General features: G+C 40.7%; 1 protein-coding gene across 3 annotated transcripts in view; it reads left to right on the top strand.

The window, feature by feature from the left end:
- clcn2c (chloride channel 2c) overlaps positions 1-22,227 on the top strand; it is a 135,652-nt gene that overhangs the window by 54,960 nt on the left and 58,465 nt on the right. For all 3 annotated transcript variants that reach the window (XM_046388449.1, XM_046388451.1, XM_046388452.1), the window contains exons 3-9: positions 9,045-9,176; positions 10,128-10,256; positions 12,015-12,148; positions 13,412-13,489; positions 19,945-20,023; positions 20,695-20,820; positions 21,548-21,632. In XM_046388449.1, coding sequence (XP_046244405.1) covers positions 9,045-9,176; positions 10,128-10,256; positions 12,015-12,148; positions 13,412-13,489; positions 19,945-20,023; positions 20,695-20,820; positions 21,548-21,632 — 763 coding nt within the window. The remainder of the gene's footprint in view (positions 1-9,044; positions 9,177-10,127; positions 10,257-12,014; positions 12,149-13,411; positions 13,490-19,944; positions 20,024-20,694; positions 20,821-21,547; positions 21,633-22,227) is intronic.

The following is a 22,227-nucleotide window of genomic DNA, read 5'->3' on the forward strand; positions in this document are numbered from 1 at the left end:
TCTCCCGTCTGTCTGCTGCACAAAAACAGACAAATGGCCATGGCCACACACACACACACACACACACCGTCTCACCGCATATACGTTTTTTCATCTCCTGTGTATAGTGTGTGTGTCATTGTGTGTGCTTCTTTGTTCCTTGTGCATTTGCCTATAACTTTAAATACTTTTTCTTTCTCCCAAGATTGATGGCGTGTTTGCTTCATTTCTCTGCTTACATATGTATGAATGCATACACACACACACACACACACTGCAAGTAACCTTACATGTACAGTATATATACTCTACCTATGTGTGTGATGCTGTCAGTTTCAAGAGTAGCAAATGCATGTGCAATAGAAATGCTCTGAAATTGGTTATACAACAATATAAAAGTGTAAATCAGTGCACTCTGTGTCTGCAGAGGACTGCAGAACGGAAGTGCTGACTCTGCAACAGCAGAGATGCGTGGTTGGAGGTGTTGGAGGCGGGTGTGTATGAGTGTGTGTGTGTGTGTGGGGGGGGGGGTAAAGAGTGAGAAAGAGAAATGAATGGCTGCAGAGTGGAAAGAAGAATGGCTTAAAGGAGGAGGGGGTGGGAGGGAGGCAGAAGGAGGAAAACCTAAACAGAGACAAGCAAGACAGAAAGAAATAAAAGAAGGAGAAAGAGGGGGAGTTGATGTCAAAGGTCTGGGGATTGGATGGATAAAATCAATTGAGATGGAATGAGAGGTAGATGAGAGAGAAAGAGAGAAGAGGTGCAGAGAGCTAGCAGCAGGTCCCTTGGCTTTTGGTTCAGCAGGCTTTGATCCAGGAAATGAAATGACCTACCTCTCCCCTGTGTGATCGCTTAAACACACACACACAAACACAAAGAGAAGAGAAACACATTTCCACACGGCATTGAAATCTCACACACACAAACTTACTCACCCACGCTTATGTTGATGGGCTGTTATACTGTCATCATCGGCGCCACCATCTGTCTCTCTTGACTCTGCGTATGTGTCGGTGTGAGAGTAGTGCCACTGTGTCACTTTCCACTGGAGAGATTATGCCGCTGCTTTCTCAATCACATCATCCCAGCCTCAGTGCTGGTGAAGAGCTGATTCTGTTCATCATCACTGTCATCATCAGCAGTGTTTAAACGGTTCTTCATTGAGAATTAGAAAACATTAGAATCATTAGTTCACACGTACACTGAAATCCCTCTCTTTAAAGCCACATAAACACACATCTTGGTTCACAGAAGCTTATTTCAAATATGAACTTTTTAAAATGCCCCTCGCATAAAATCTTATTAACACAAATTTGCAGCACAGAAGTGGTGGTGAATCATGGCCGAATGTTCAGTTGAGTTCTGATGGTAACTTGAAAGCCAGTGATCAATCATTCTGATCCAGATACCATAGGATCAGGAACACAGAATCTTCATTTGAGGTCTTTGGATAGGTCGCATTTCACTAATACAGATGTCTGAAAATGTTGGAAAGCGTAAATCCGTTTGCATGTTATTTTTATTCACTTATCAAGTGCTTAAGCTGTAGAGTGATGGTGGCTTGGGAGGGAAATGCTATATTGTCTCATATTTGCACTGCTGGCTAGGTTGGTTAATTGTTTAAAGGCACACAGTTCAAAGTTTCTCCTCCACAGCTTAATGGAGAGAGAGAGAGAGAGAGAGAGAGAGAGAGAGAGAGAGAGAGGAAGCAGTGCTTAGTGGGAAGTGAGCAGTGAATCAGAGAAATAAAACGTTATTTTCCGATTTCTTTTTTCCATAGAGGTTGCTTTGTCAACAAAACGCAAATAAACGCGCCCACGCCTCTGCACGACCCTCTGGAGTTTCTGTGAATCCAGCCGAAGTGCAGGTTTGATCCTGTCTCTCTGCTCCTGCCTGTCTCTGTGCAGCTCACACACACCGAGACAGCAGAGGAGACGGACGGCTCTAAGATGGTTGCTACATTTTAATAGAGTCCCAACCTCGCAGCCTTGTTATTGGCTGGGGCCATAGCAGCGCTGCACAGAAACGTCCCGACACAAAGTACTAAGAAAGCAGGAAAACATAGACAGAGGGCAGAGTCTGCAGATACAGACCCCACCACTCTCACAAGTGGCTCACAAGTGATGATGGAGAGAAATCACTTTTGTATGAGACTATACATTACTGCATATTATACCTTTGATTTTGAAAGGGTATTGTTTTGGCGTGGTCTGTGTTACATTGATAAACATTCACTGAATAAAGGAATGATTAAATATGTTTCAATGTTCTTCATCTCCCTTGAATCCATGCTGAGTCTCTCTTGCCTGTGAGATCAACCCTTATTTTTAGCATTTAAAAGTATCCTAATCTCCAATTCAGAGTTTTGAAATACCACAAAACATCATCTGATCTGGATTCTGGCTAGGATTGGATTACCAAGTCTGTATCCTAGTTTTGTAGGCTCAAGATCACATCTCCCGGTTTTGAAATACCCAATTTTGAGATTTAATCCTTTCTGGATAATTCTGATCCAGATTAAAGCTTTTGAAATATTGGGCCCAGCAGATTAACATCCCTGCCTCCCAAGAGTTCTGACCTAAAACAGAAAACTCATTTGGTTCTTGGACAATTCATAGGTATGCAACATATATAACAAGTCCACTTGATGTTATTTGATGACGTTTCTCTTTCTCTTTCTCTGACGACTTTCTACCCTGCACTGCTTTTAAATGCAGAATAATATCCCAGTTGAGCATGTGGGTTTTACTGTTAGTCCCTTAAGAAACGTTAAACATACATCACACGCTCTCCAGAAGCAATTAAAGAGGGATGCCGAGGCTGTTTTTGCATAATAACCTTGGTAATTGTGCTGGCCTGTTTGTGTTTGTGATGTGTGTGTGTGTGTATATACACCATTACACTTCATTAAGCAGACATTGTACTGCAGCCATAAGATGGGTGTCGCAAACGGAGTGATTGAATACGGGGCGAGGCGCTTTGCCTGCTCGCCCGGGACCGCAGCACATTTACATAAACATCACTGCTTTTTACATCTCATTAACATAGAGAACACATAAACATGAAGGAAGGAGCAGAGGAGGGATAGATGGATGGATTAATGAGTGGATGTATGGGAGGGAAGAGCGGAGAGAGCAAGACGGAGATTCTCCAGTTATAGTCTGCAGAGGGAATGAAGATGGCCATATTAAGTACCAGAGGAAACATTTACAGTTGCTTTGTTAGGTTTTATTACTCCAACAACATTTCTTTTCCGTCTTTAGGGGCCAATTTGTCTTGTTAGTCTGTGCCCCTTTCTTCTTGTGCTTAACTCCATTCTCTTTTCCCCTTTTCTCTTTATTTAAAGCTGCACTGTGGGCTCATTTCCAAAACCAGTTCATTTTAATGGCATCACAGTTGGTTCCTCACAGGGTGAGGATAATCTCCACTGAACTTTTGTGTATCGACTTTGGTCAACCTTATCGTGCTCATTTGTTTCGCTGACCAATTCTAAACCGTCTTGAAGTCTGAAGGAGTTCCACACAGTTGAGATTTAAGTGGCCTGATATGTGTGTATTCAAGTTTGTATTTAAGTTCCACTTAAATACAAACCTCTGCTGTCAAAGTACAAGCTGCTCCATGAAAGATGCACAGATGGGAGTCTGTTTTAGAAATAGTCTCCTCAGTAACCTTTTTGTCCTTTTTCAGTTAGTGACCTGACTTTTTAACATGTTGAGCTATTATTTTTTTCTGAAACTCCACTGTATCGCCACACAGAGGCAAACATATGTCTTCTCATGGACAAGAGACTCGTTGCTCGTCACAGGGTGGGATGTAAACCTTAATGGCGTCCTCCTCGATTGAACTGTAATGTTAGCAGGCTCATTTAGCTAGCCTCTCACCCATGAACGAATGCAAACTTCCATCTGTGCGGTGATACTGAGTGCAGCTTTTGAAAACCACCACTATAGTAAAATAATGACAGAAAGCAAATCCCAGAGTAGGTATTAAAGTGAGCAGTATGTGTTTTTGTATTGAAAGATGTTTACGTGCCATCTAAATCTGTGATCCTAAATTTGTGGCATTAACCTCCAAAAGCCTTTCACGGTCTCTTTGTTCTGTACTGTTCATACAGTACACGTACCATACATACTGTATCTCACCTGTCCCTCCATTGTTCATAATTGCTATTTAAAAAGTAGAAGAGCTGAATGGTCAGATTTGCCTATCTATATGTATTCTGATCTAATTAAGACAGTGGTTTCACAGCCAGGCATTTCTAATTGAATCTCTCCCAGGAAGATACATAATGAATGTGGGAGCATATACACACCAAATAGGTATAGGCCTCATAAGCATGACTGTGCAAAATTGAGGCATTAATGGCAGGCTCTTTTACCCTTTACACCCATATATAGCTGTCACCTTGCATAACAAATGAGGGGGTGATTTGAATAATTGGGTTTTATGCGGGAGCGGTTGCAAGGAATCTGCACCGATATGGATTTTCCTCTAAGGTGAGTGTGTATATGTGTGTGTGTGTGTGTGTGCCTACCTCCTGCCCTCATTTTCAGCATAATCACACTAGATTTAAACCGATGTGTTGATTTTCTGATCCTGTTCTTTCATTAAAAAAGACTTCTTGTCATGTTGGGCTCTACGTCTCACATGACTAATGTGGTGCAGTTTGACTCATTCCAACAGGCCCTTTTCATGCTGTGACATGTCAAAATTACGTCAAAGAAAAAGGCCTACCCCTGCTACAGATTTCAGATGGTTTGGAACACATTTTCTGTGCAGCCCAGCAGGTGTCAGGAGCAGAATTTTCTTAATTCCTGTGCTCAGATTTAGTATACAGTACATTTTTGATCTTTCAATGAACATCCAGCTTTGGCTGCTGTCAAGTAGCACATACAGTACACCACCATGGGACCTAGCCCTAGTTTGTGCCTGTCATGTACCACCATTCTGTTTCAGTCAATAAGCTGGGCATCCAAACCCCCACTCCCTTTCCCCCAACTGTATATAGTATATAGTTGAATGTATATGTGATCCACACAAAATCTGGATAAAATGATATTACGATAATAGTGCACTATGACATTTTCTGCCATGCCACTTTCGCATTAAGTATTGGATTTCAGTGGTTTCAGTCCAAAATAGTCTTCAGAATTGTATTGACCAAGACCAAAATAAACACAAGCACGCATGTGCACACCCAGTTTCTTAACACCATGCCAAGCAAGTAGATGCGCTGTGTATCCAAGGCAACCTAAATTAGTCTCAGCAGGTGTGTGGGCATTATGTCTCTTGCTGAGGAGAGAGAGCAAGTGGGTAAATGGAGCGAGTGGAGAGAAAGAAAAAAATGTGGAAAGGAGGAGTGGAGGGCAGCAGATAAGGCCTGAGAGGGAGAGAAAAAGATGAGAGGTAAAGTCAGAGGTTGAATGTGATTAGCAGAAAGCAGAGGAAGGAGGAGGAGGAGGACAGAGGGAGCGAGGGATGATTGGATCAGGGAGGGGAGGGATGAAAGGGGAGAGTGGTACAGAGGGTGAGTCAGAAGGCAATGAGAGTGATTGGGAACTAGCATGCTGCTTATTGCATGCCACGAAGAATAAAGTCAGTGACCAGTCTGCATGGTGTATGTGTGTGTGTGCGCGCGCACGCATTGCAGAAAAAGCTATTAAGCAATAACAACACAGACAGAGCTAACTAAATTACATCTCCAGAAAAGACAAGATTACACTTGCTGCTATACATGCATACACACACACACACACAATGTTTAAGAGTACAAAGAAGTCATGAGTGCACACATGCATGTTCTCAGGCACAAACACACACGGTAATTCTCATTTACATTGACTAGTGTCTGGATGACAGAAGGGGTCCAAGAACACAGACGGCCCGTGGGTGAGATGACGCAAAAGCACACACGCTCACACACATGAATCTAAATATATAAGTGTACGAAGCCTTCTTCTCAGAATTGTCTCATAAATGCCTGTGGAATGATTTAAGGCAAAGGTGAATCAATGAGTGTGTGTGTTTGTGTGGATGTGTTTGTCACAGCTTTTTCCAGCATGTGTGTCTTAGAAGGGTCCTGAAGGTGTTGTTTGGTGAAAGTGTGTGTATGTGTGTGTAGAAGTGTGTAACTGCATTTTTCTTTCCATCCCTGCAGCCTTCGTCATTCACCTCTTTCTCTCTGACATGCAGTCAGAGGTGTCAGGCTTGACTTTGAAAATGTTTCTGTTTTTATGTTTCAGACAGTTTTTTTAGAGTCTTACATTCTAGCCACACACCCATTAAATATAAAGCATTATGTTTTAGGTAATTCTTTGGTTTTCATTGTTCCATGCTAATGCATTTAAACACTTCTTTAATACTCAAAGGTCTGTCATGACAGTACTGTTACCCGTGGTCATACAGTTTGCCACCAGATAATATCACTGGCAGCACTTCAGCCAGTGTATTTTTTATGCAATCAAAACAGTGGAGTATGCATTTGTATTTACATCCAGCATCATAGCACAGGTTTTTTTTTTTCTTTTTTTTTTGCGCAATCTGAGCAAAGGAAATAAATAAAATAAAGGTGCTGTCAGGGTTCTTCAGGTAAATTAACTACTTAGACTAAACTAAGGAAATAAAAAAAATACATAACTGTCACAAATCTTGTCATGTAAATTATTAATTACAAATCCATACAGTGATTTTGAGGATCCATTCACTATTGCAAAACACAATATCATGAGGCACTTGAGAATCTACATTTTTAACGCTAATCGTTAACTTATAGTTGTGGTCTGTTTTGGGGTCACACAGACTTTTGAACTGACAAGACTTATGCACTGACAGGTAATTCATCCATTATCATAATATTACCTGATAGTTACAGTCAAGTTTCTATCACCTTTTAATAAGAAATTGCCAAAACAGACTGTAGGACAAACTCAGAGCTCAATATACACACTCGTGTCCTTACACTCGTTTTTGTTACCAGACTTACCGAATGGGCTTGTTATTATGTAGTTCACTTATATATTGTTTCCTTGACAGTTGCCAGAATCAGAAAATTTAGTAAATGGTGTTTAATTCTTTAAATTTATGCTTTAAGTGCATCAGATGTTTGTTTGCACACCACCCCCACTAGGAATTGGACACTGGCTGTTTGGTCCAGAGTTCAATTAACAGCTTTCACATGGTTAGGTAAAAAAGGACCTTAAATTGAGGTTTGTTTCTGAGTCACATTTTCAAATAGCCCCGATGTGATCAAAAACTTGTGAAAATAGTGACTGTCATGGATAACTACTTTGGTGGTGTATTCATCAACTATTATTTACTACAGAGTATTAACAAGCAGAGAACAGATGGACGAAGTGTGGTGCTACGTGTTTGCGTCAGTGTTCGTATAATTCTTTTTCTGCGTGTGTGGGTAAGTGTGAAAGAAACTAAATCAAGAAAACAAAGCAATCACGTCTCGGGAATACAGTCACCATACTGCAATAGAAGCACTGAATTAAGCACACACCTGCAGAACAGTTAATATCAATACACTATATGTGAATTTTTATTTGCACCATGTTAGAGAGCAAGCCTAAAAGGTTTTTGGAGATAAAAATTAACCAAAACCAAAATTAAACTTCATCTTGGCTCATGTAGCTGGAGTGAGGAGTTTCCTTGGTGAAGGAGGATGCCAAAGCATATTGTAAACCGTCCTCTCTCCTTCTACATTACTTAAAGCAACAGCTGAAGGCAACAGGACTCTTAAGAAGCATCAAAGATAGAGTCATCAAGTCATCATCTTGTTCTGTCTCCTTGTTTAAAGAACGGTTGGACAGGTGCTCTCAGGTACACGGACATAGAAATGCGACTGAAACGTCTCAGTGTTGCATAATCATTGGCTCTGTTTCCTAAAGATTAAAGGAAAACCATGGAGCAAGAAACAAAAGGACTGTGTGTGTGTGTGTGTTGTGAGTGTCATTAGTGTAAGGGGCACCCCTCTGCTCCCAAGTGTCATTTACCCTCACAGGAGAACAGGGAAAAGAGGACAGGCCTGGAGGAGAGGAGAGAAATCTGTTGTAAACAAGAGGCATTATGAAAAATGTGTGTGTGTGCTCGCGTGCGAGTACATCCTAATGAGTCACCATCAAACTAATGTTTTGTTCCAGCAATTAGTCACGATTAGTAACTGTTTATGCATGGCATGCACAGTGTTATATACTGTAGTATGTTAGCCGTGAATCTCAGTTTCAGGTGAGTATACTTGAGTTTATTGTGCTTCATTCACTAGTTTGTGCGTGTGGTTTTTTTGTGTTTTGCTTTGTAGTGCCTGCATTTCCTATGACTTTTGTGCTGTGCATTTAATATACATCAGTGTAGGACATTTTGTCTTCAGCTTCTTGTCACCCAATTGTAGATAATATATTCTTAACACGAGGGGACAACAGTCTGTCAGTTTGTCATAACATCAGTGTGTTGTCATACCCTCCGCTAGACATTCGGGATGCACAATATTTTCCAACTCATTATGGCTGATTGCCATTAACAGTATATCCTCGTATTTGCTTTCCATCTAATTACAGGGAAAATTAAGCCTCACTTGTAGTGAACTTAACATGATATGCCTGTCCTCATCGCGATGGCCCACTGGCAGGTGCAGACATACATTGCTTCTCAAAGCCAGAGCTTCAAGTTGCGTGCACATACTTATAGGGCCATCGTTTTGGCCTGTCATATCGACGGAAATGTGCATTTTGGGCTCATGTCGATATCTTATCATTTAAACCATTTAACGGCCAATAGCAATATTATTGTGCATCCTGACTGGACGTGACTGGCCTGAATTCATGCAGCTGTTTGCATTAATGGTAGCTGGCTTCCCATTATGGCTTTACCTAGAAGTAGTCATTTTTTGTAATGCTAAAACAATATGAAGATGGCACTTTTTGTTAATGCAAGAAAATATTTGGATAAATAGCATTAATAAATAAATTAGTGTTGATATTTAAAGGGACAGGTCACCTAAATTCAAATTTGTGTATTTTTAGGGTTCCTAACATGTTATGTTTGTGTTCCTGTCGTCCCTGTAGTCTGCACAGTTCGCTGTCAGAAGTTCCTGATCTCGCGGGTCGGGGAGGACTGGATCTTCCTCATCCTGCTGGGACTCCTCATGGCCCTGGTCAGCTGGGTGGTGGACTTTTGCATCGCCATCTGTCTACAAGGTGAGGGAGGGAGGCAGGGAGGGAGAGAGGGAGGTATTGGATTTTGTACCTACAGGTTTAGTGTTAGTATTGACAAACATGGAGCAGGCAAACACAGGTGATTCCAGAGGTAAGGGATGAACTGGTTTTCGAGGTGTTCTTTCTGATATGATGCACAGGTGGGATGGATCCATGCAGGGAGGAAGGGAAAGAAGGTTAGACAGTATGAAGGGGGAAAAAGATGCAAGGGTCATTATTTGTTAATGAAAGGAAATAGATTTCTGTCAAAATGCTTTAAGGTCTTGTACAAAATAAAACCAGGAAAAGTGAGTTCAGACAAAACATAAAAGGCATACATATGCTTAATAATTTACATTTTTTTGATGTATAATTCCACTGACAGGAAACTCAATGAAACACACCATTACCTTTTAATACAGATATTGCTGGATTTGAACACTGTTGGAAAGACATGTGATTTCACAATGTATGGGTGGTCCAGGGCTAGATCAGATCCTGGTACCTAAAAACCCTGCTGAAACACTTTTATTGGAGCTTTGTGAGAGGTGTACTTGGACCCACTTATACTTGCTTGCAAGTCTAGTTTTATACAAATCTGCCAAAACAGCGAAAGGTATACAGGAAGCAGAAGCCAAAGGAATTGTAAACAAAAAGACAAAATTGAGGATGGCAGGAGGGATGGATGGAAGGCTACCTGCAAGGTGGATACAGGAGACAGTGGGAGAAGATGATATGGACGAAGGATCTGTGTGTGAAAGTTTAAATCTAAGGAAGAGAAAAGCAGACATCTTGAAATGATGATGGAATTCAAAATGGGAAATGTTTGAAGACGTGGTGTACAATATATGTCCACTGCATGGGTGTTGCAGTAGTAGTTTATATATCTTCCTGTTTTTTTTTTCTTTTCTTTGTGTGTGTGTGTGTGTATTGTCTGTCTGTGTCCGTCCACAGCGCAGAAATGGATGTACGGTGGTCTGGACAGTAACGTGTTTCTGCAGTATCTGGCCTGGGTCACCTATCCTGTTGTCCTCATCACCTTCTCTGCTGGCTTCACCCAGATTCTCGCCCCTCAGGCTGTTGGTATGACAACACACACTCGCACTGGGATACATATATAACGTAGGAACACTAAACACACTTCAAAAAGGGACAACAGAATGGCGAGTACAAAAGAGATCTTTTTAACAGTTTTCAGTGTGATATTAAGTGTATTTTAATTTTGAGAGGTGAGAACCTTTGGGGTGTAAGTAATATTCGAACAACTGTACGGGAGAGTCAAAACAAAAAATGACCCTGTCTTGACTTTCTTTATGAGAAATGATGATATGATGAAATATCACCTTCGCACCAAAGGTTCTCATCACTGATTGTTTCAAATCTTACATGTTTTCTTTTGTTATACGTACTGACATGCAGCGAATTATGGTCCACCTGACCTATGACATGGCAATTGGGAATTAGATGAAACAAAAGCAGTTCATTGAGTCATTGTTGAGGCACCATTCTGCTGTAAAGATCCTTGATAAACAGTGATGTCTGAAATAACAAATATCACCAAGGTTGTGTTCTGTCAGGTGTGGTTTGTACCGCGTGTCATAGCCCATATATGTTTGCTGAAGTGTGTGTAAAGCCCTGAGTTAAAACTTCAGGATTATTTCTATAACTATTGAAGTCACAGTATAGCCTACTCCCTCCTGACTCCTCCTCCTACTGGCAGAGAGTGCTCACCCACAGCGGGTCATTAGACACGGTAAAATCTCTATACCAGCTGTAAATCCATTCAGTTTTCGTTCTTCATCTCCTATCTGTAAATGAATGAAATTAAACCCAATAGCTCCTCTAATTTCCTTTTTTCAGCTTTCTGCCACTTGAACTAGCCTGTTAGTGCCTCCCTGTGATGTAATGAGCTCCTGTGTGTAAATAGTAGTTGCTACTGTATAACACTAGAACGACACTGTAATTCTCCTGTTCTTCCCCAGAGGCCTTCTTTGCTTCAGGAGCAGATGAGGGAAGGAGAAAATCCTCCTCAACTTCTGTATGCATTTCAAAGCTGTAGTGCACTTTAAAATTCAGGTTAGATTTGTCTGAACTCGGTGCAGTACTTCGAAAGGTGCCTGAAGTCATTTCTGCTGCAGAGACTTTACTGTCACTCTAAGTATCAGAGGCTAAAGAGATGGTTGTGCTCCTGAGAATCTGAGGTTTCCTCTCCTATCATGGAGACACACCTGCTTTTCTTTGCCACTCCTCACATCACAACATCACTGTTTGAGACAGTGCAGTGGGTGGGACACAGTCCTCTGGCTTGTTGTTGTTTAGTTCAGCTTACTGTGGAAAAAAAAAGCCTGAATCTGCTGGAAATGTTCTTAACACTCTCAACACTTTCATAAAACTCTGCAGTGCCCGTAAAATGAAAACCCATTACATTATAAATCGATACTTCACAGGCAACTGTAGGCAAGGAGTCAGTTGGTTGTTTGCATATGATCACTTATGTCTGTCTTTTTTGTGTGAGCCTCTGTTTTCTAGATGCCCGTCCTTTCAAAATGTAAAGGATATTTGCACACAAAATAACTGGAAAGTAAACAAGAAGCCTCGCTATTTGCAAGGCTGCAAAATCTGTATAAAAACTATACAAACCCTCTTGTTGTCACCTTGAGATAGTAAGACACAGATTCCAAGAACTTAGACTACTGCTGTCTTAAAGTCTTTAAGGTTATGATGTAATTGTTCCGTCTTTGTTTTTGTTGGTGAATTCTTCTCGAAGGTCAGGTGGTCAATGTGTTAGGTTTCTTTTTAAGTTTCTTTTTAGCTGTACACGGCTGCTCTGCTCCCCTGCAGGTTCGGGTATTCCAGAGATGAAGACCATCCTGAGAGGAGTTGTGCTAAAGGAATACCTCACCTTCAAAACTTTTGTGGCCAAAGTCATCGGGCTCACCTGTGCTCTGGGCAGCGGCATGCCCCTGGGCAAGGAGGTAACACACACACACACACACACACACAGAGCCCACTCTCAAGCTTCATACAGTGAACTTGTTTGAAGAAAAGCAGGATAAGTCCTGGATAACTCCGAGCCGATCCACATACCATGACCATTATATATGCTTTCATGTTTTTGTGTGTGAATGCAAGTAAGTGTGTGAATCCAACTTCGCTTCTTTATAAGTTATTAATGTAAATAAAACTCAATTTCTGACCCACAACAGTTATGTTGTTTGCTAACACAGTTGATTCACATTATTGAATCTTTGTGAGAAAACACAGAATTCAGACTGGCACCAAGCTGCCATTTGGTTTGAATGCCAGCTTACACAACATCCAAAATAAACCTTCAGTACTGGTACAGAACATCAGCTGTTTATAGCTTCAGTTCAAATCATTTCCACTCATCAAAAACCCTTGTAGGTCACAGTAGAGTGTGGGAACACTGGCAGAACAGCTTGTAAAATGGTTTTTACATCAACTGCACTACACCTAGAGACAGAGCATACATACAAAACCATCATACATGCCAGTGCAGCATAACCCTCTCTGGCTCATTCGCATTCCAGTTCCCTACATCCCTGCGGCATGAATTACGTAAATGGAACACAATGGACCGATGTACTGAGCGTCAGGTCAAAAGCAATGAGTGTGACACAATTTAAAAAAAAAAAAAAGGTTACAAAAGGCGTGTAGAGTTAAGTCCTTTGCTAAACCCAAAGGGAGCAGAGTGTTTTTTTATGGAACTTTTAGGATCCCAAGCCTACTTCTGCAGATGTTGTTTATGTTTTTTGCACTCATTAATGTGTATGTGAGTGAGAAACCATAATCTACCCTACATTATACACAGTTCTTTTTAGAAAAAAAAATCCACAAAAACTTTCAGGTAAGTATGGTATCCCCCAAAAGACTGCATAGCCTGAAGACATACTTTAAGGAAAATATGTTTTCTCCTCACATGTGCACACACACACACACACACACACCTCTCAGACCCTTTGGGCTTCATCCTGCTGCAGCAGCATCCATGGTTTGGATTCAGTGCAAGCCTCTAAAAGCCTTGCTTTAAGTTGAGCTTCACTTTTCCGACATGATGCTCCCACTTTTCCCGTTAGTTCTTCCGAATTTTAAAATTTACTGCACTCTTTGTTGTTGTTGATGTGTTTTCAAAGAGTTTTTATGCTTACGATCTTGTGTGAAGCACGACAAACATTAACTGTGCACCTGTGTATTATGTTGTCTTTTCTTTGTGTCAGGGTCCGTTTGTACACATTGCCAGTTTGTGTGCTGCTCTCCTCAGCAAGTTCATGTCTCTGTTTGGAGGAATCTATGAGGTCAGTCTTTTATATATTTATATATATTTTTTTTCATGTCATTTCCCTTCCTTCCTTCCTCTTCCCTTTCATTCTATCTCCATTTTGTCCAACTGCTAAACTGATGTGACTGTATGTCACAGGATATCTATTATGCATTTTTCCTCCCCTTATTTTGCAGATTTGTACATGCCATGCACCATGTAAGAAACTATATATATATATATATGAAAGATGAAAAAAGATGAAAGTGACATATTTCGTCATTGGAGGGAACTCACTCCAATGAAATTCGTGCTCTGCATTTAACCCACCCAAGTGACGTGCACACACACACAGCAAACCCGGGGCAGTGGGCGACCGCGTGCAGCGCCCGGGGAGCAGTGGGGGTTAGGTACCTTGCTCAAGGGTACTTCAGCCATGGACACCGGTATATATATATATATATATATTTTAATCCTCAACACACAGCTTCTTAGACTATACATGGGCTGCCCTGTCTTATTAGTCTTGTTTGTTATTCTGCAGAAAGCACTAAAAGATTTTTTAATTTGCCAGACTGGTTGCTCTGTAAAGCTATGTATTTTTTTTTTCTTCTTCTTATCGTTTGTCTCTTTGAGTTCGACAAACGAAATAAGTGGTGAACTCAAAATTGACATATCAACGCCTTTTAAGTTGATGTGTTTTTAGCAGTTATTTACACATCCAGCAGTTTCAGAGTATCTTTATTCATTTCATCTGTGCTTCTGCCAAATGTAAGTCTAGTGTTCACTCTTTTTAGCTCTGATTTTGTCTCTACCAACTCCTGAGGGAAGTATCTGGCTCTTTAGCTGGGCTCTTTAACTGTGTCTGTGTGCTGTGTGGTGCTGAGTAGGTAGCTTTTTCTCTGAAAGTTGCTCAACAAGAGCAGTGAGAGTGAACAAAATCAATGAAGAAGTTAAAGCTTTCATTCAGAACAGCTCAAGTGACATCAATTCCTTGATGATCAGAAGCCAGTTATATTTACAAGCAGTGTTCACAGAATGTGCATGTAAGAGAAAATATGAGCAGATGAGATAAAACAAATACTAAGGCAGGTGATTTCAGAGGCCACAAGGAACATGTGGCAAAGGGAAATATCTGACCTTTTTTCCACAGGTGTGAGGGAGATTGAGAGGGGAAAGAGAGAGAAAGAAGCCTGAAAAATGAACGATGAAGACACAAGTGAATTAAAGGCTAGGGAAGAAGGAGAATAGAGAATAAATGAGAAGGAAGACAAGGGTAGGAAATCATTTCCAACACTGATGTTTTCTGTGACAGTTGAGAGCTGCAGTCTGATGCTTCAGTATTGTGCTTTACAGTATACATCTGTGTGTTTGGATGTGTTCTGTTGATGCCTCAGAGCTGAGACAAAATAAGACTGTGGATTCAACACCTGACAAAAGACTAAGATTGGTTCAATTAAAAAAGTGGAAGAGTAGCTGTGCACGCAGACATGAAAATTTCTGTTTACTTAATTTCATTCATCCCATCTAAAGTCAGCAACTAGCAATAACCCATGTTATAAATGTTTAATCAGTCTGTTATTTGTCAGCAAACTGGATCTTTTTCATCTTCAAAATCAACTTTGCCCAGAGAGAGATGCAGGCAGATAGAGATGGAAATTTCAATTGGAAAAAGGAAGAGAAAGATGGAAAAGATGCAGATTGAGCAGGAAAAAGGGAAAACAAAATCATTTTCTTGTTCATCATGTCCTCTTTTTTTCTTCTTCTCCGTCTTCTCTCTCCATTGGGATAGGAATCCGGGAGCTTTAGGAAGGCAGAGAAAAGCTTGACTCTCATTTGTCTCTTTTCTGAAGATGTAAGCACCTCTCCTAGGGGGCGAAATGGCAGTAAGATGACATTTGGAAAGAGTACAGAGGGCAGTGAGACAGAGAGGGTTGTTGGTGCCAGAGCTTCCGCATCCACAATATAGTCTTAAACTAAAGGAAGAAATTCTAAAGTTGTCAACTTTGCCAAAAATGACATCTTGATGCAGATTTGATCTGGAGGAGCAGTTTAAACTATACTACTGTAATTTATTGTAAACATTATCTTTGCAAAATTTGCATGGCAAAAGTATGTAGACACCTGCATTTTGATTGAGTATTTTAACCCATGCTTGTGTTCCTAGCAATTCCATCCATCCATTTTCTATACCGCTTACCTGTCAGGGTCGCGGGGGGCCTGGAGCCTAACCCCAGCTGACTGTAAGGGAGAGGGGGGGTACACCCTGGACTGGTTACAGACAATCGCTGGGCTGACACACAAAGACAGACAACCACTCAAGCACACACTCACACCTACGGGCAACGTAGAGTAGCCAGTTAACCTAATGTGCATGTTTTTGGTATTGTGGGAGGAAGCCGGAGAACCAAGAGAAAACCCACGCAGGCACAGGGAGAACATGCAAACTCCACATAGAAGGGCCCAGACCGGGATTCAGACCTCAAATCAAGAGTCTCTCTACAGTAATGTCACTTGATTTCCATGGTGCTCCAGAGTCATAGTCACTTTAAGCACATGAGGTTGTTACTTGAACACAAATGTAGTTTGATTTGAAGGTCAGGGCTCAACGCAAACCAGCCAAGTTCTTCTACACCAAACTCTTTGTAGATGCGTTGAAACAGAGGAGAGCCCGTCACAAGCTGCTGTAGAAAATGTCACTGTATGCTGTAACATTTCCACTTCCATTTAAAGGAGCCAAGATGATTCACAGCCCCAGTAAGTACACACAAGTAGGTGGCCAGTGTGTCCTCAAACTTTTGTCCATGTGCTGTAATGTACTGGTTACAACACAATGTCCTGGGGAAATAATACTTTATATCAAGAGCAGAATAGTTCAGCCAAACAAATAGCAGGTTGCTGTTGTTCAGAAGTAAGCAAAGGAAAAGAAGAAATTATTAATTTAATCTTATTGCCCCCAAAACTTTTTCTAGCGACCGGATACAACGCATACAGCCTTGAATGTGAGATTCATAAATTACATTAAAACATATATTATCAAAAATACACATGTACATGAAAATAATAACATATAATCAATGGTGAATATTTGATTATCATATTTGGCCATTTAACCAGCCATTATTTGGATGACTGATCGTCAGCTGGTGAGGGAGTATTACCTTTGATATATATAAAGATGGATGGTGTGTCTACACTAGGCAGTAGTGATCGGGTGGGGGAGCCGCTGTATTGAGTTCCTGTCCATACACCTGTCTGACCCAGCTTTCACCCCCTTTTTAAAGCATCCCCTTAAGCTAGGCTTATCAGAACAATGACAATTTCAACATTTATTTGCATGATAAGAACTACCTAAAATGATAGAAACCATCTTTGGGAAAATTTTATTTGATGTGCACTATTCAGGCATCATCCAAACTGGCATAGCAATATAAATATATTAACAGTTTTAATGAAGATAACAGGAGGGGGGATGGAGGGAGGCAGAGTGATTGGAATTATGGAGGGAACTGTGGTGTGGGATGAGTGCTGCAGCAATCCAAAGTCCAGTTTTCAGTTATTGTAGTTGTGGGGAAGATGTAGTGTGGGGGGTAAAGAGTGGGTTAAGTGCTCATTTAGTAGCCTCACTGCCTGGGGGTACAGGCTGTGGCTCAGTCTGCTGGTCCCGGCTCGGATGGACCTGTATCTTCTTCCTGAGGGCAGCAAGTGAAACAAGTGATGTGCAGGGCGTGCTGGGTCCCACACCTTATTGTGCACACTCCTCAATCAGTGGCTGGTGTAGACAGAGGTGATCTCCAGGAGGCTGGTCCCCATGATTCTCCCATGTCCCCTCTGCCAACATGAGGAGGAGTTTATGACCAGTACTACTAGCTGCCACTAGCTAGAGATGTTCTGGCTTCACTTTAGGGCAGCTACAGGCACTTTAACTGAAGACCCTGATGGATGTGGATTTTCTTAACCTTTATGTCCATCCACCAGAGGAAGGGTGGATGGAGGAAAAAAACTGCAATTTATGTCTTGGAAATTGCTGAGACAATGTGAGACATGTCAGATGGACAAATGGTCTTCAGCGGTGATAATGTGTAGAAACATATGAGAATCTGACATCCACTTAGTCAAGTTTTGCTTCAGCTGAAGTTAAATGGTTGGAATATTCAGTCAGCTTTAGCTTGTCTGTAGGAAGTCACTGTTTTCTTTCAGTTGAAACCACTGTACATCTGTGTAGACATTTAGCTCACACTGTAAATGTTTTTCCCTCTTCAGTATGTCAGTTTTTAATATTTCCATCTGCATTGTCGACCTCTTTATCTCTCTCTTCAGTTTTCATCATCATCATCATCATCATCATCATCTCCTCTCTGTAACACCCCTGTTACTCTTTTCCATTCAGCCCTCCCCCTAGAGTGTTGTGCTGCATTTTATTGCATATTAATGCTCAGAGTATGTGTGTGTGTGTGTGTGTGTGTGTGTGTGTGTGTGTGTGTGTGTGTGTGTGTGTGTGTGTGTGTGTGTGTGTGTGTGTGTGTGAAGTGTCCCTCTGCAGCACTATCTGGTCCTCTTCAGAGTTTGAAGTACAGTATGTTAATGTAGCGTGTGGGCTGTAAAATCCAGCTTTTTGTTTCAGCGAGCTGTGTTTCACTCCACATGTGTACTCCACATACATGTGCAGAGTGCCGTTTTTTTAATACCAGTTTGAGAAAAGCAGATGCAGGATCATGTTTTCATGTCATCAAAAACATGTCTTTATCAGATCGATGAGTGTCAGTTAATTAAATTTTGATGCAGAAACACCGGAGAGTATGTTAATGAAGTTGGAAATCAGATTGAAATTTCTTACATCTTACAGTAATGCACATAAAGTGAGTGTTGGCAGTAAAAAATAATAACTAAACAAGTGTTATTCGTTTTTCTGAGTAGCTTAACTTTGTCTCTTACTCCCATGTTTTCTGAAGGAGCCCTGGACTAAGGTAATTCTGTGATTCATTTCCCAGCATGTTCCATATGTCCCTTCTTCCCCACTGTCGAAGTCAGGTTGATTCAGACTGCATAAAATAGCTAAATATTTATTCTGGGATCCAGTCAGTGGAGTATGTTTTATCCCTTCAAAAATTTTCCCTTTTGGTTTCCCCTTCTTTGTTTTTTTAAATTATCACATCATATTGTGTCTATTCTGTATCGGCTTCTTTACATGTTTTTAACATGACCCATATCCCGTCATATGGAAATGCTCTAGTAGTCTTGTGTAAAACTTTAGACACATGACCCCAGTGGACAGTCTGATATAGTTGGTATCTTTGGAAACTTTGGGCCTAATGCAAGAGCAAATATTCAAAAATTCAGACAATTTTCATGTCAGTGATGTAATTTGAATGAATTTGAATTTGGTCATGAAAGGCAAAAGGAAAAACTTGATGATCACTTGCTTTAGCTCCGGTTTTAGCATCTTTTGTGCTTTCACCTGCTGATTAGAGATAACACGGGACTTTAAGCTCTGCAGTGTTAAATTCTTGCCTTTAATTAAACTTATAATAAAACTTTGCCACAAAATAGGTAGTCCTATATAACTTTTAGCTGCACAGGGTGTATTTGTAATGACTGAACCAGCTGTGAAATCACAAAAACTTTCCAGAAAAGGAATGTGAGTGTTCTTTCCCTTTACGGTCATGAAAATTTTCAACAAAATTCTTGGAAGGAGTGATTTAAACTCGGAAGATGTGAAAATATTCCAGCTGACTGGCATTTTTTAAAACATTCATTCAAGATTAACATGCTTTGCAGTGTAAGCTGTATTTGCAGTATCTTTCTTTAGCACCCCTTTATATTGCTCTGTGACCATCGTGTGTGTGTGTGTGTGTGTGTGTGTGTGTGTGTGTGTGTGTGTGTGTGCAATGCAGCACAGCATGCTAATCAGAGTTCCACACTGTAAATTTGTAAGACCAGGATAAACCACTGAGTGCGCAGTCAAAATGAGAGTCACACACACACACACACATATATATATATATATAGTCTAATATCTTTTATCGCTACCATGCTGCTTGAAGGAAACCAGTCTCATAGGAATGAAGGTAAGTAAGGCCAGACATGTCAAAAAACATTTCCCAGGGTGCACCATGGTCCTCTGGCTTTGAGTCATTCACTCCTGTTTTTTTTTTTCATTGATTCTTATGTCTGTCTTACTCTTCACAGATCAGATCCTTTTTACTATTCTCTTAAAGACAGACAATTATAGATGGTCTTTGTATGTTCTGTGCAGTTACAGACATTGCTGAAGTGCTTTTAAAACGTGAAGCTACTTCATTCACTTTTTCTTTCTTTTTGTGTTTGTTTTCCTTTTGGTAGCTTCACCACCTTTTTTTTAATGTGATCAGATAGCTTTGTTCTGAACATCCACGTGGTCTTGAAGTCATATTTATCAGTAGTTCCATCTTTTGATTTTTTTTCATGCGATCTGCCGACTGAAATGGAACCGGATGCGTGTTTCTCTTTCAGAATGAGTCGAGAAACATCGAGATGCTGGCTGCAGCCTGTGCTGTGGGAGTGGGCTGCTGTTTTGCTGCCCCTATAGGAGGTGAGTCTTCAGAGAGAAGTATACTGTAACATACTGTATGTCGGGAGGTGTGTGATATTTAACACCTGTTGTATCAACTATAATATCAACCATACACTGTGCAGTAACACACAGTAGGAATATTACAGTGAAGGCAGTATCTCTTTCTCTACACCTAATATCATCTCATGTTAAATTTAGGGCTGTAGTACCAGCTAGGACAGATCACGCAGGGTGAGTTCGTGTGAGTGACACCATTTTGTTGGCTTGTCTTCATTCAGTCATGACATTGTCCAGCTAATACTGAGTTGGAGGACAGTAGCTGAGGGGAGTCTGTCAGTACACGTACGCTGTCGTCATGTCATTTTGGTTTCAAAAATAAAGACTCGCACCAACAGATGAGACTCACAGGAATCCTGCATGTCCAGAAATGTCAATTTCACTTATTTAAGGTCCTGTGAATTCACATTTTATTTTTATGTCATATGTTTATACATTGTGTGTCTTGAACAAGAACACCATTGTGACTACATTACTCAGGTCTTTTTGTGTTAGTGGTGCGTGACCCAGGCTTTTGTGAGCAGGCTGCTTCGTCATGTGTGGTACACAACAGCCCAAACGACTCCAGTTCATTCGTTCAATAATAAATAGCATGCAATATATATATATGTGTGTGTGTGTGTGTGTTCCAGGTGTGTTGTTCAGTATTGAAGTAACATCCACGTTCTTTGCGGTGAGGAACTATTGGAGAGGTTTCTTTGCTGCTACCTTCAGTGCCTTCATCTTCAGAGTGCTGGCTGTTTGGAACAGAGATGAGGGTATGGTGGACTTAAAGTCAAATTCTGTATATTGTTGGGAAGTGCAGTTAGAAAATGTTACTGAGTAAAGTGGCACCATGCTGGGTTCTTAAGTTCTTTACATTTCATCAGAATGTACTGTAGATTTTTTGAATTGCGAGGAGTGAAAATGTAGACGATGCACAAATACCAAAGTGTTCTCTGCCTACAGAATTTAACAGCACAGCAACCTGATGTAAAGATGGCTCCTTTTTTCTCTTTGCATTCATGCAAGGAAGGTGTTTCAACTTAACCTAAACTCATATTTTTAAGGTCTCTGGCATGGGCGGAACTCACAAATCTTAAAATAAAGCTGATGATGACAAAATGTATGACTGATGTACTTTGTAATGTTGCACAGACACACGTCTGTCTCAGCAAGCTCACACGGAAGCTGAAAGTCTTGTGTGACAGCAGACGTGTTGATTTTTTGGCATAGCACAAAAAGCACAGGTAGGGCTGTCATGACATCAGAGAAAAAGTTGAAAAATCAGTTAAGTTTATCTTTTTTTTAACAAATTAATTTCACTCAAAATCCGAATGTTGAGATGTGGAGAGAGTCTGTAACCATAAGTGATAAACAAAAGATCCACAAGGCCTCACATCATGTGTGCATTATTAAAATGTTATCAATATTTCATTTTAGGTTATTGTTTTTGGCAGTTCCTTGTTTTCTTTCCTCACTGTGTTGTACTTTGTCTTTCTCCAGAGACCATCACAGCTCTTTTTAAAACACGTTTCCGGCTGGACTTTCCCTTTGACCTCCAGGAGCTTCCTGCCTTTGCCGTCATTGGGTGAGTCTTGTTTGGCCACTTTCTACTTTAACAGATACATATGGACAGGGGGAATGTGATATTCGTTTCAAAAACAATAAAAGAAAACAGAAGTGAACCATCTGTTTCAAGCTTTAATAACAACTTTAAAATATTTTTTAAATAACTTCATATGAGAAATGTGTAAAAAGTTTTTTTTTTTTGTTTTTTTTTAACAAATACTGGTGCCAAAATGAATGTAAGTTTGATTCACCATTAAAGTTGTTAGAAAGTTCAGATAAACTCAAACAGTGACTCACTGTTTTTGCCCATCTGGTCGTTGTGACAGGTGTTCCCATTTGCCTTGACTGCACCATAAATTCAGATATTATTCAGGAGCTGCGCTCACTGTAACTTCTGAAGGTGTTACTTCAGGGTAGCCTGCGTGAGTCACCTAACATGGATAATTCAGCCTGCAACAGTTGCTAGCGCGCTGAGGCATGTCTTATTTTATCCTGCCTTAGCCTGAGGGCTCCTCCATGGCTGTGAATGAGACCATGGGCTCTTGGAAGGAAGCTGGTGGAGAGATGGATGGGGCAAACCCCCCCCACCCCTCATCTCTTCTCTCAGATAAAAG

The sequence above is a fragment of the Scatophagus argus genome, chromosome 5 (assembly GCF_020382885.2).
Source record: "Scatophagus argus isolate fScaArg1 chromosome 5, fScaArg1.pri, whole genome shotgun sequence".
Classification (NCBI taxonomy): Eukaryota; Metazoa; Chordata; class Actinopteri; family Scatophagidae; genus Scatophagus; species Scatophagus argus.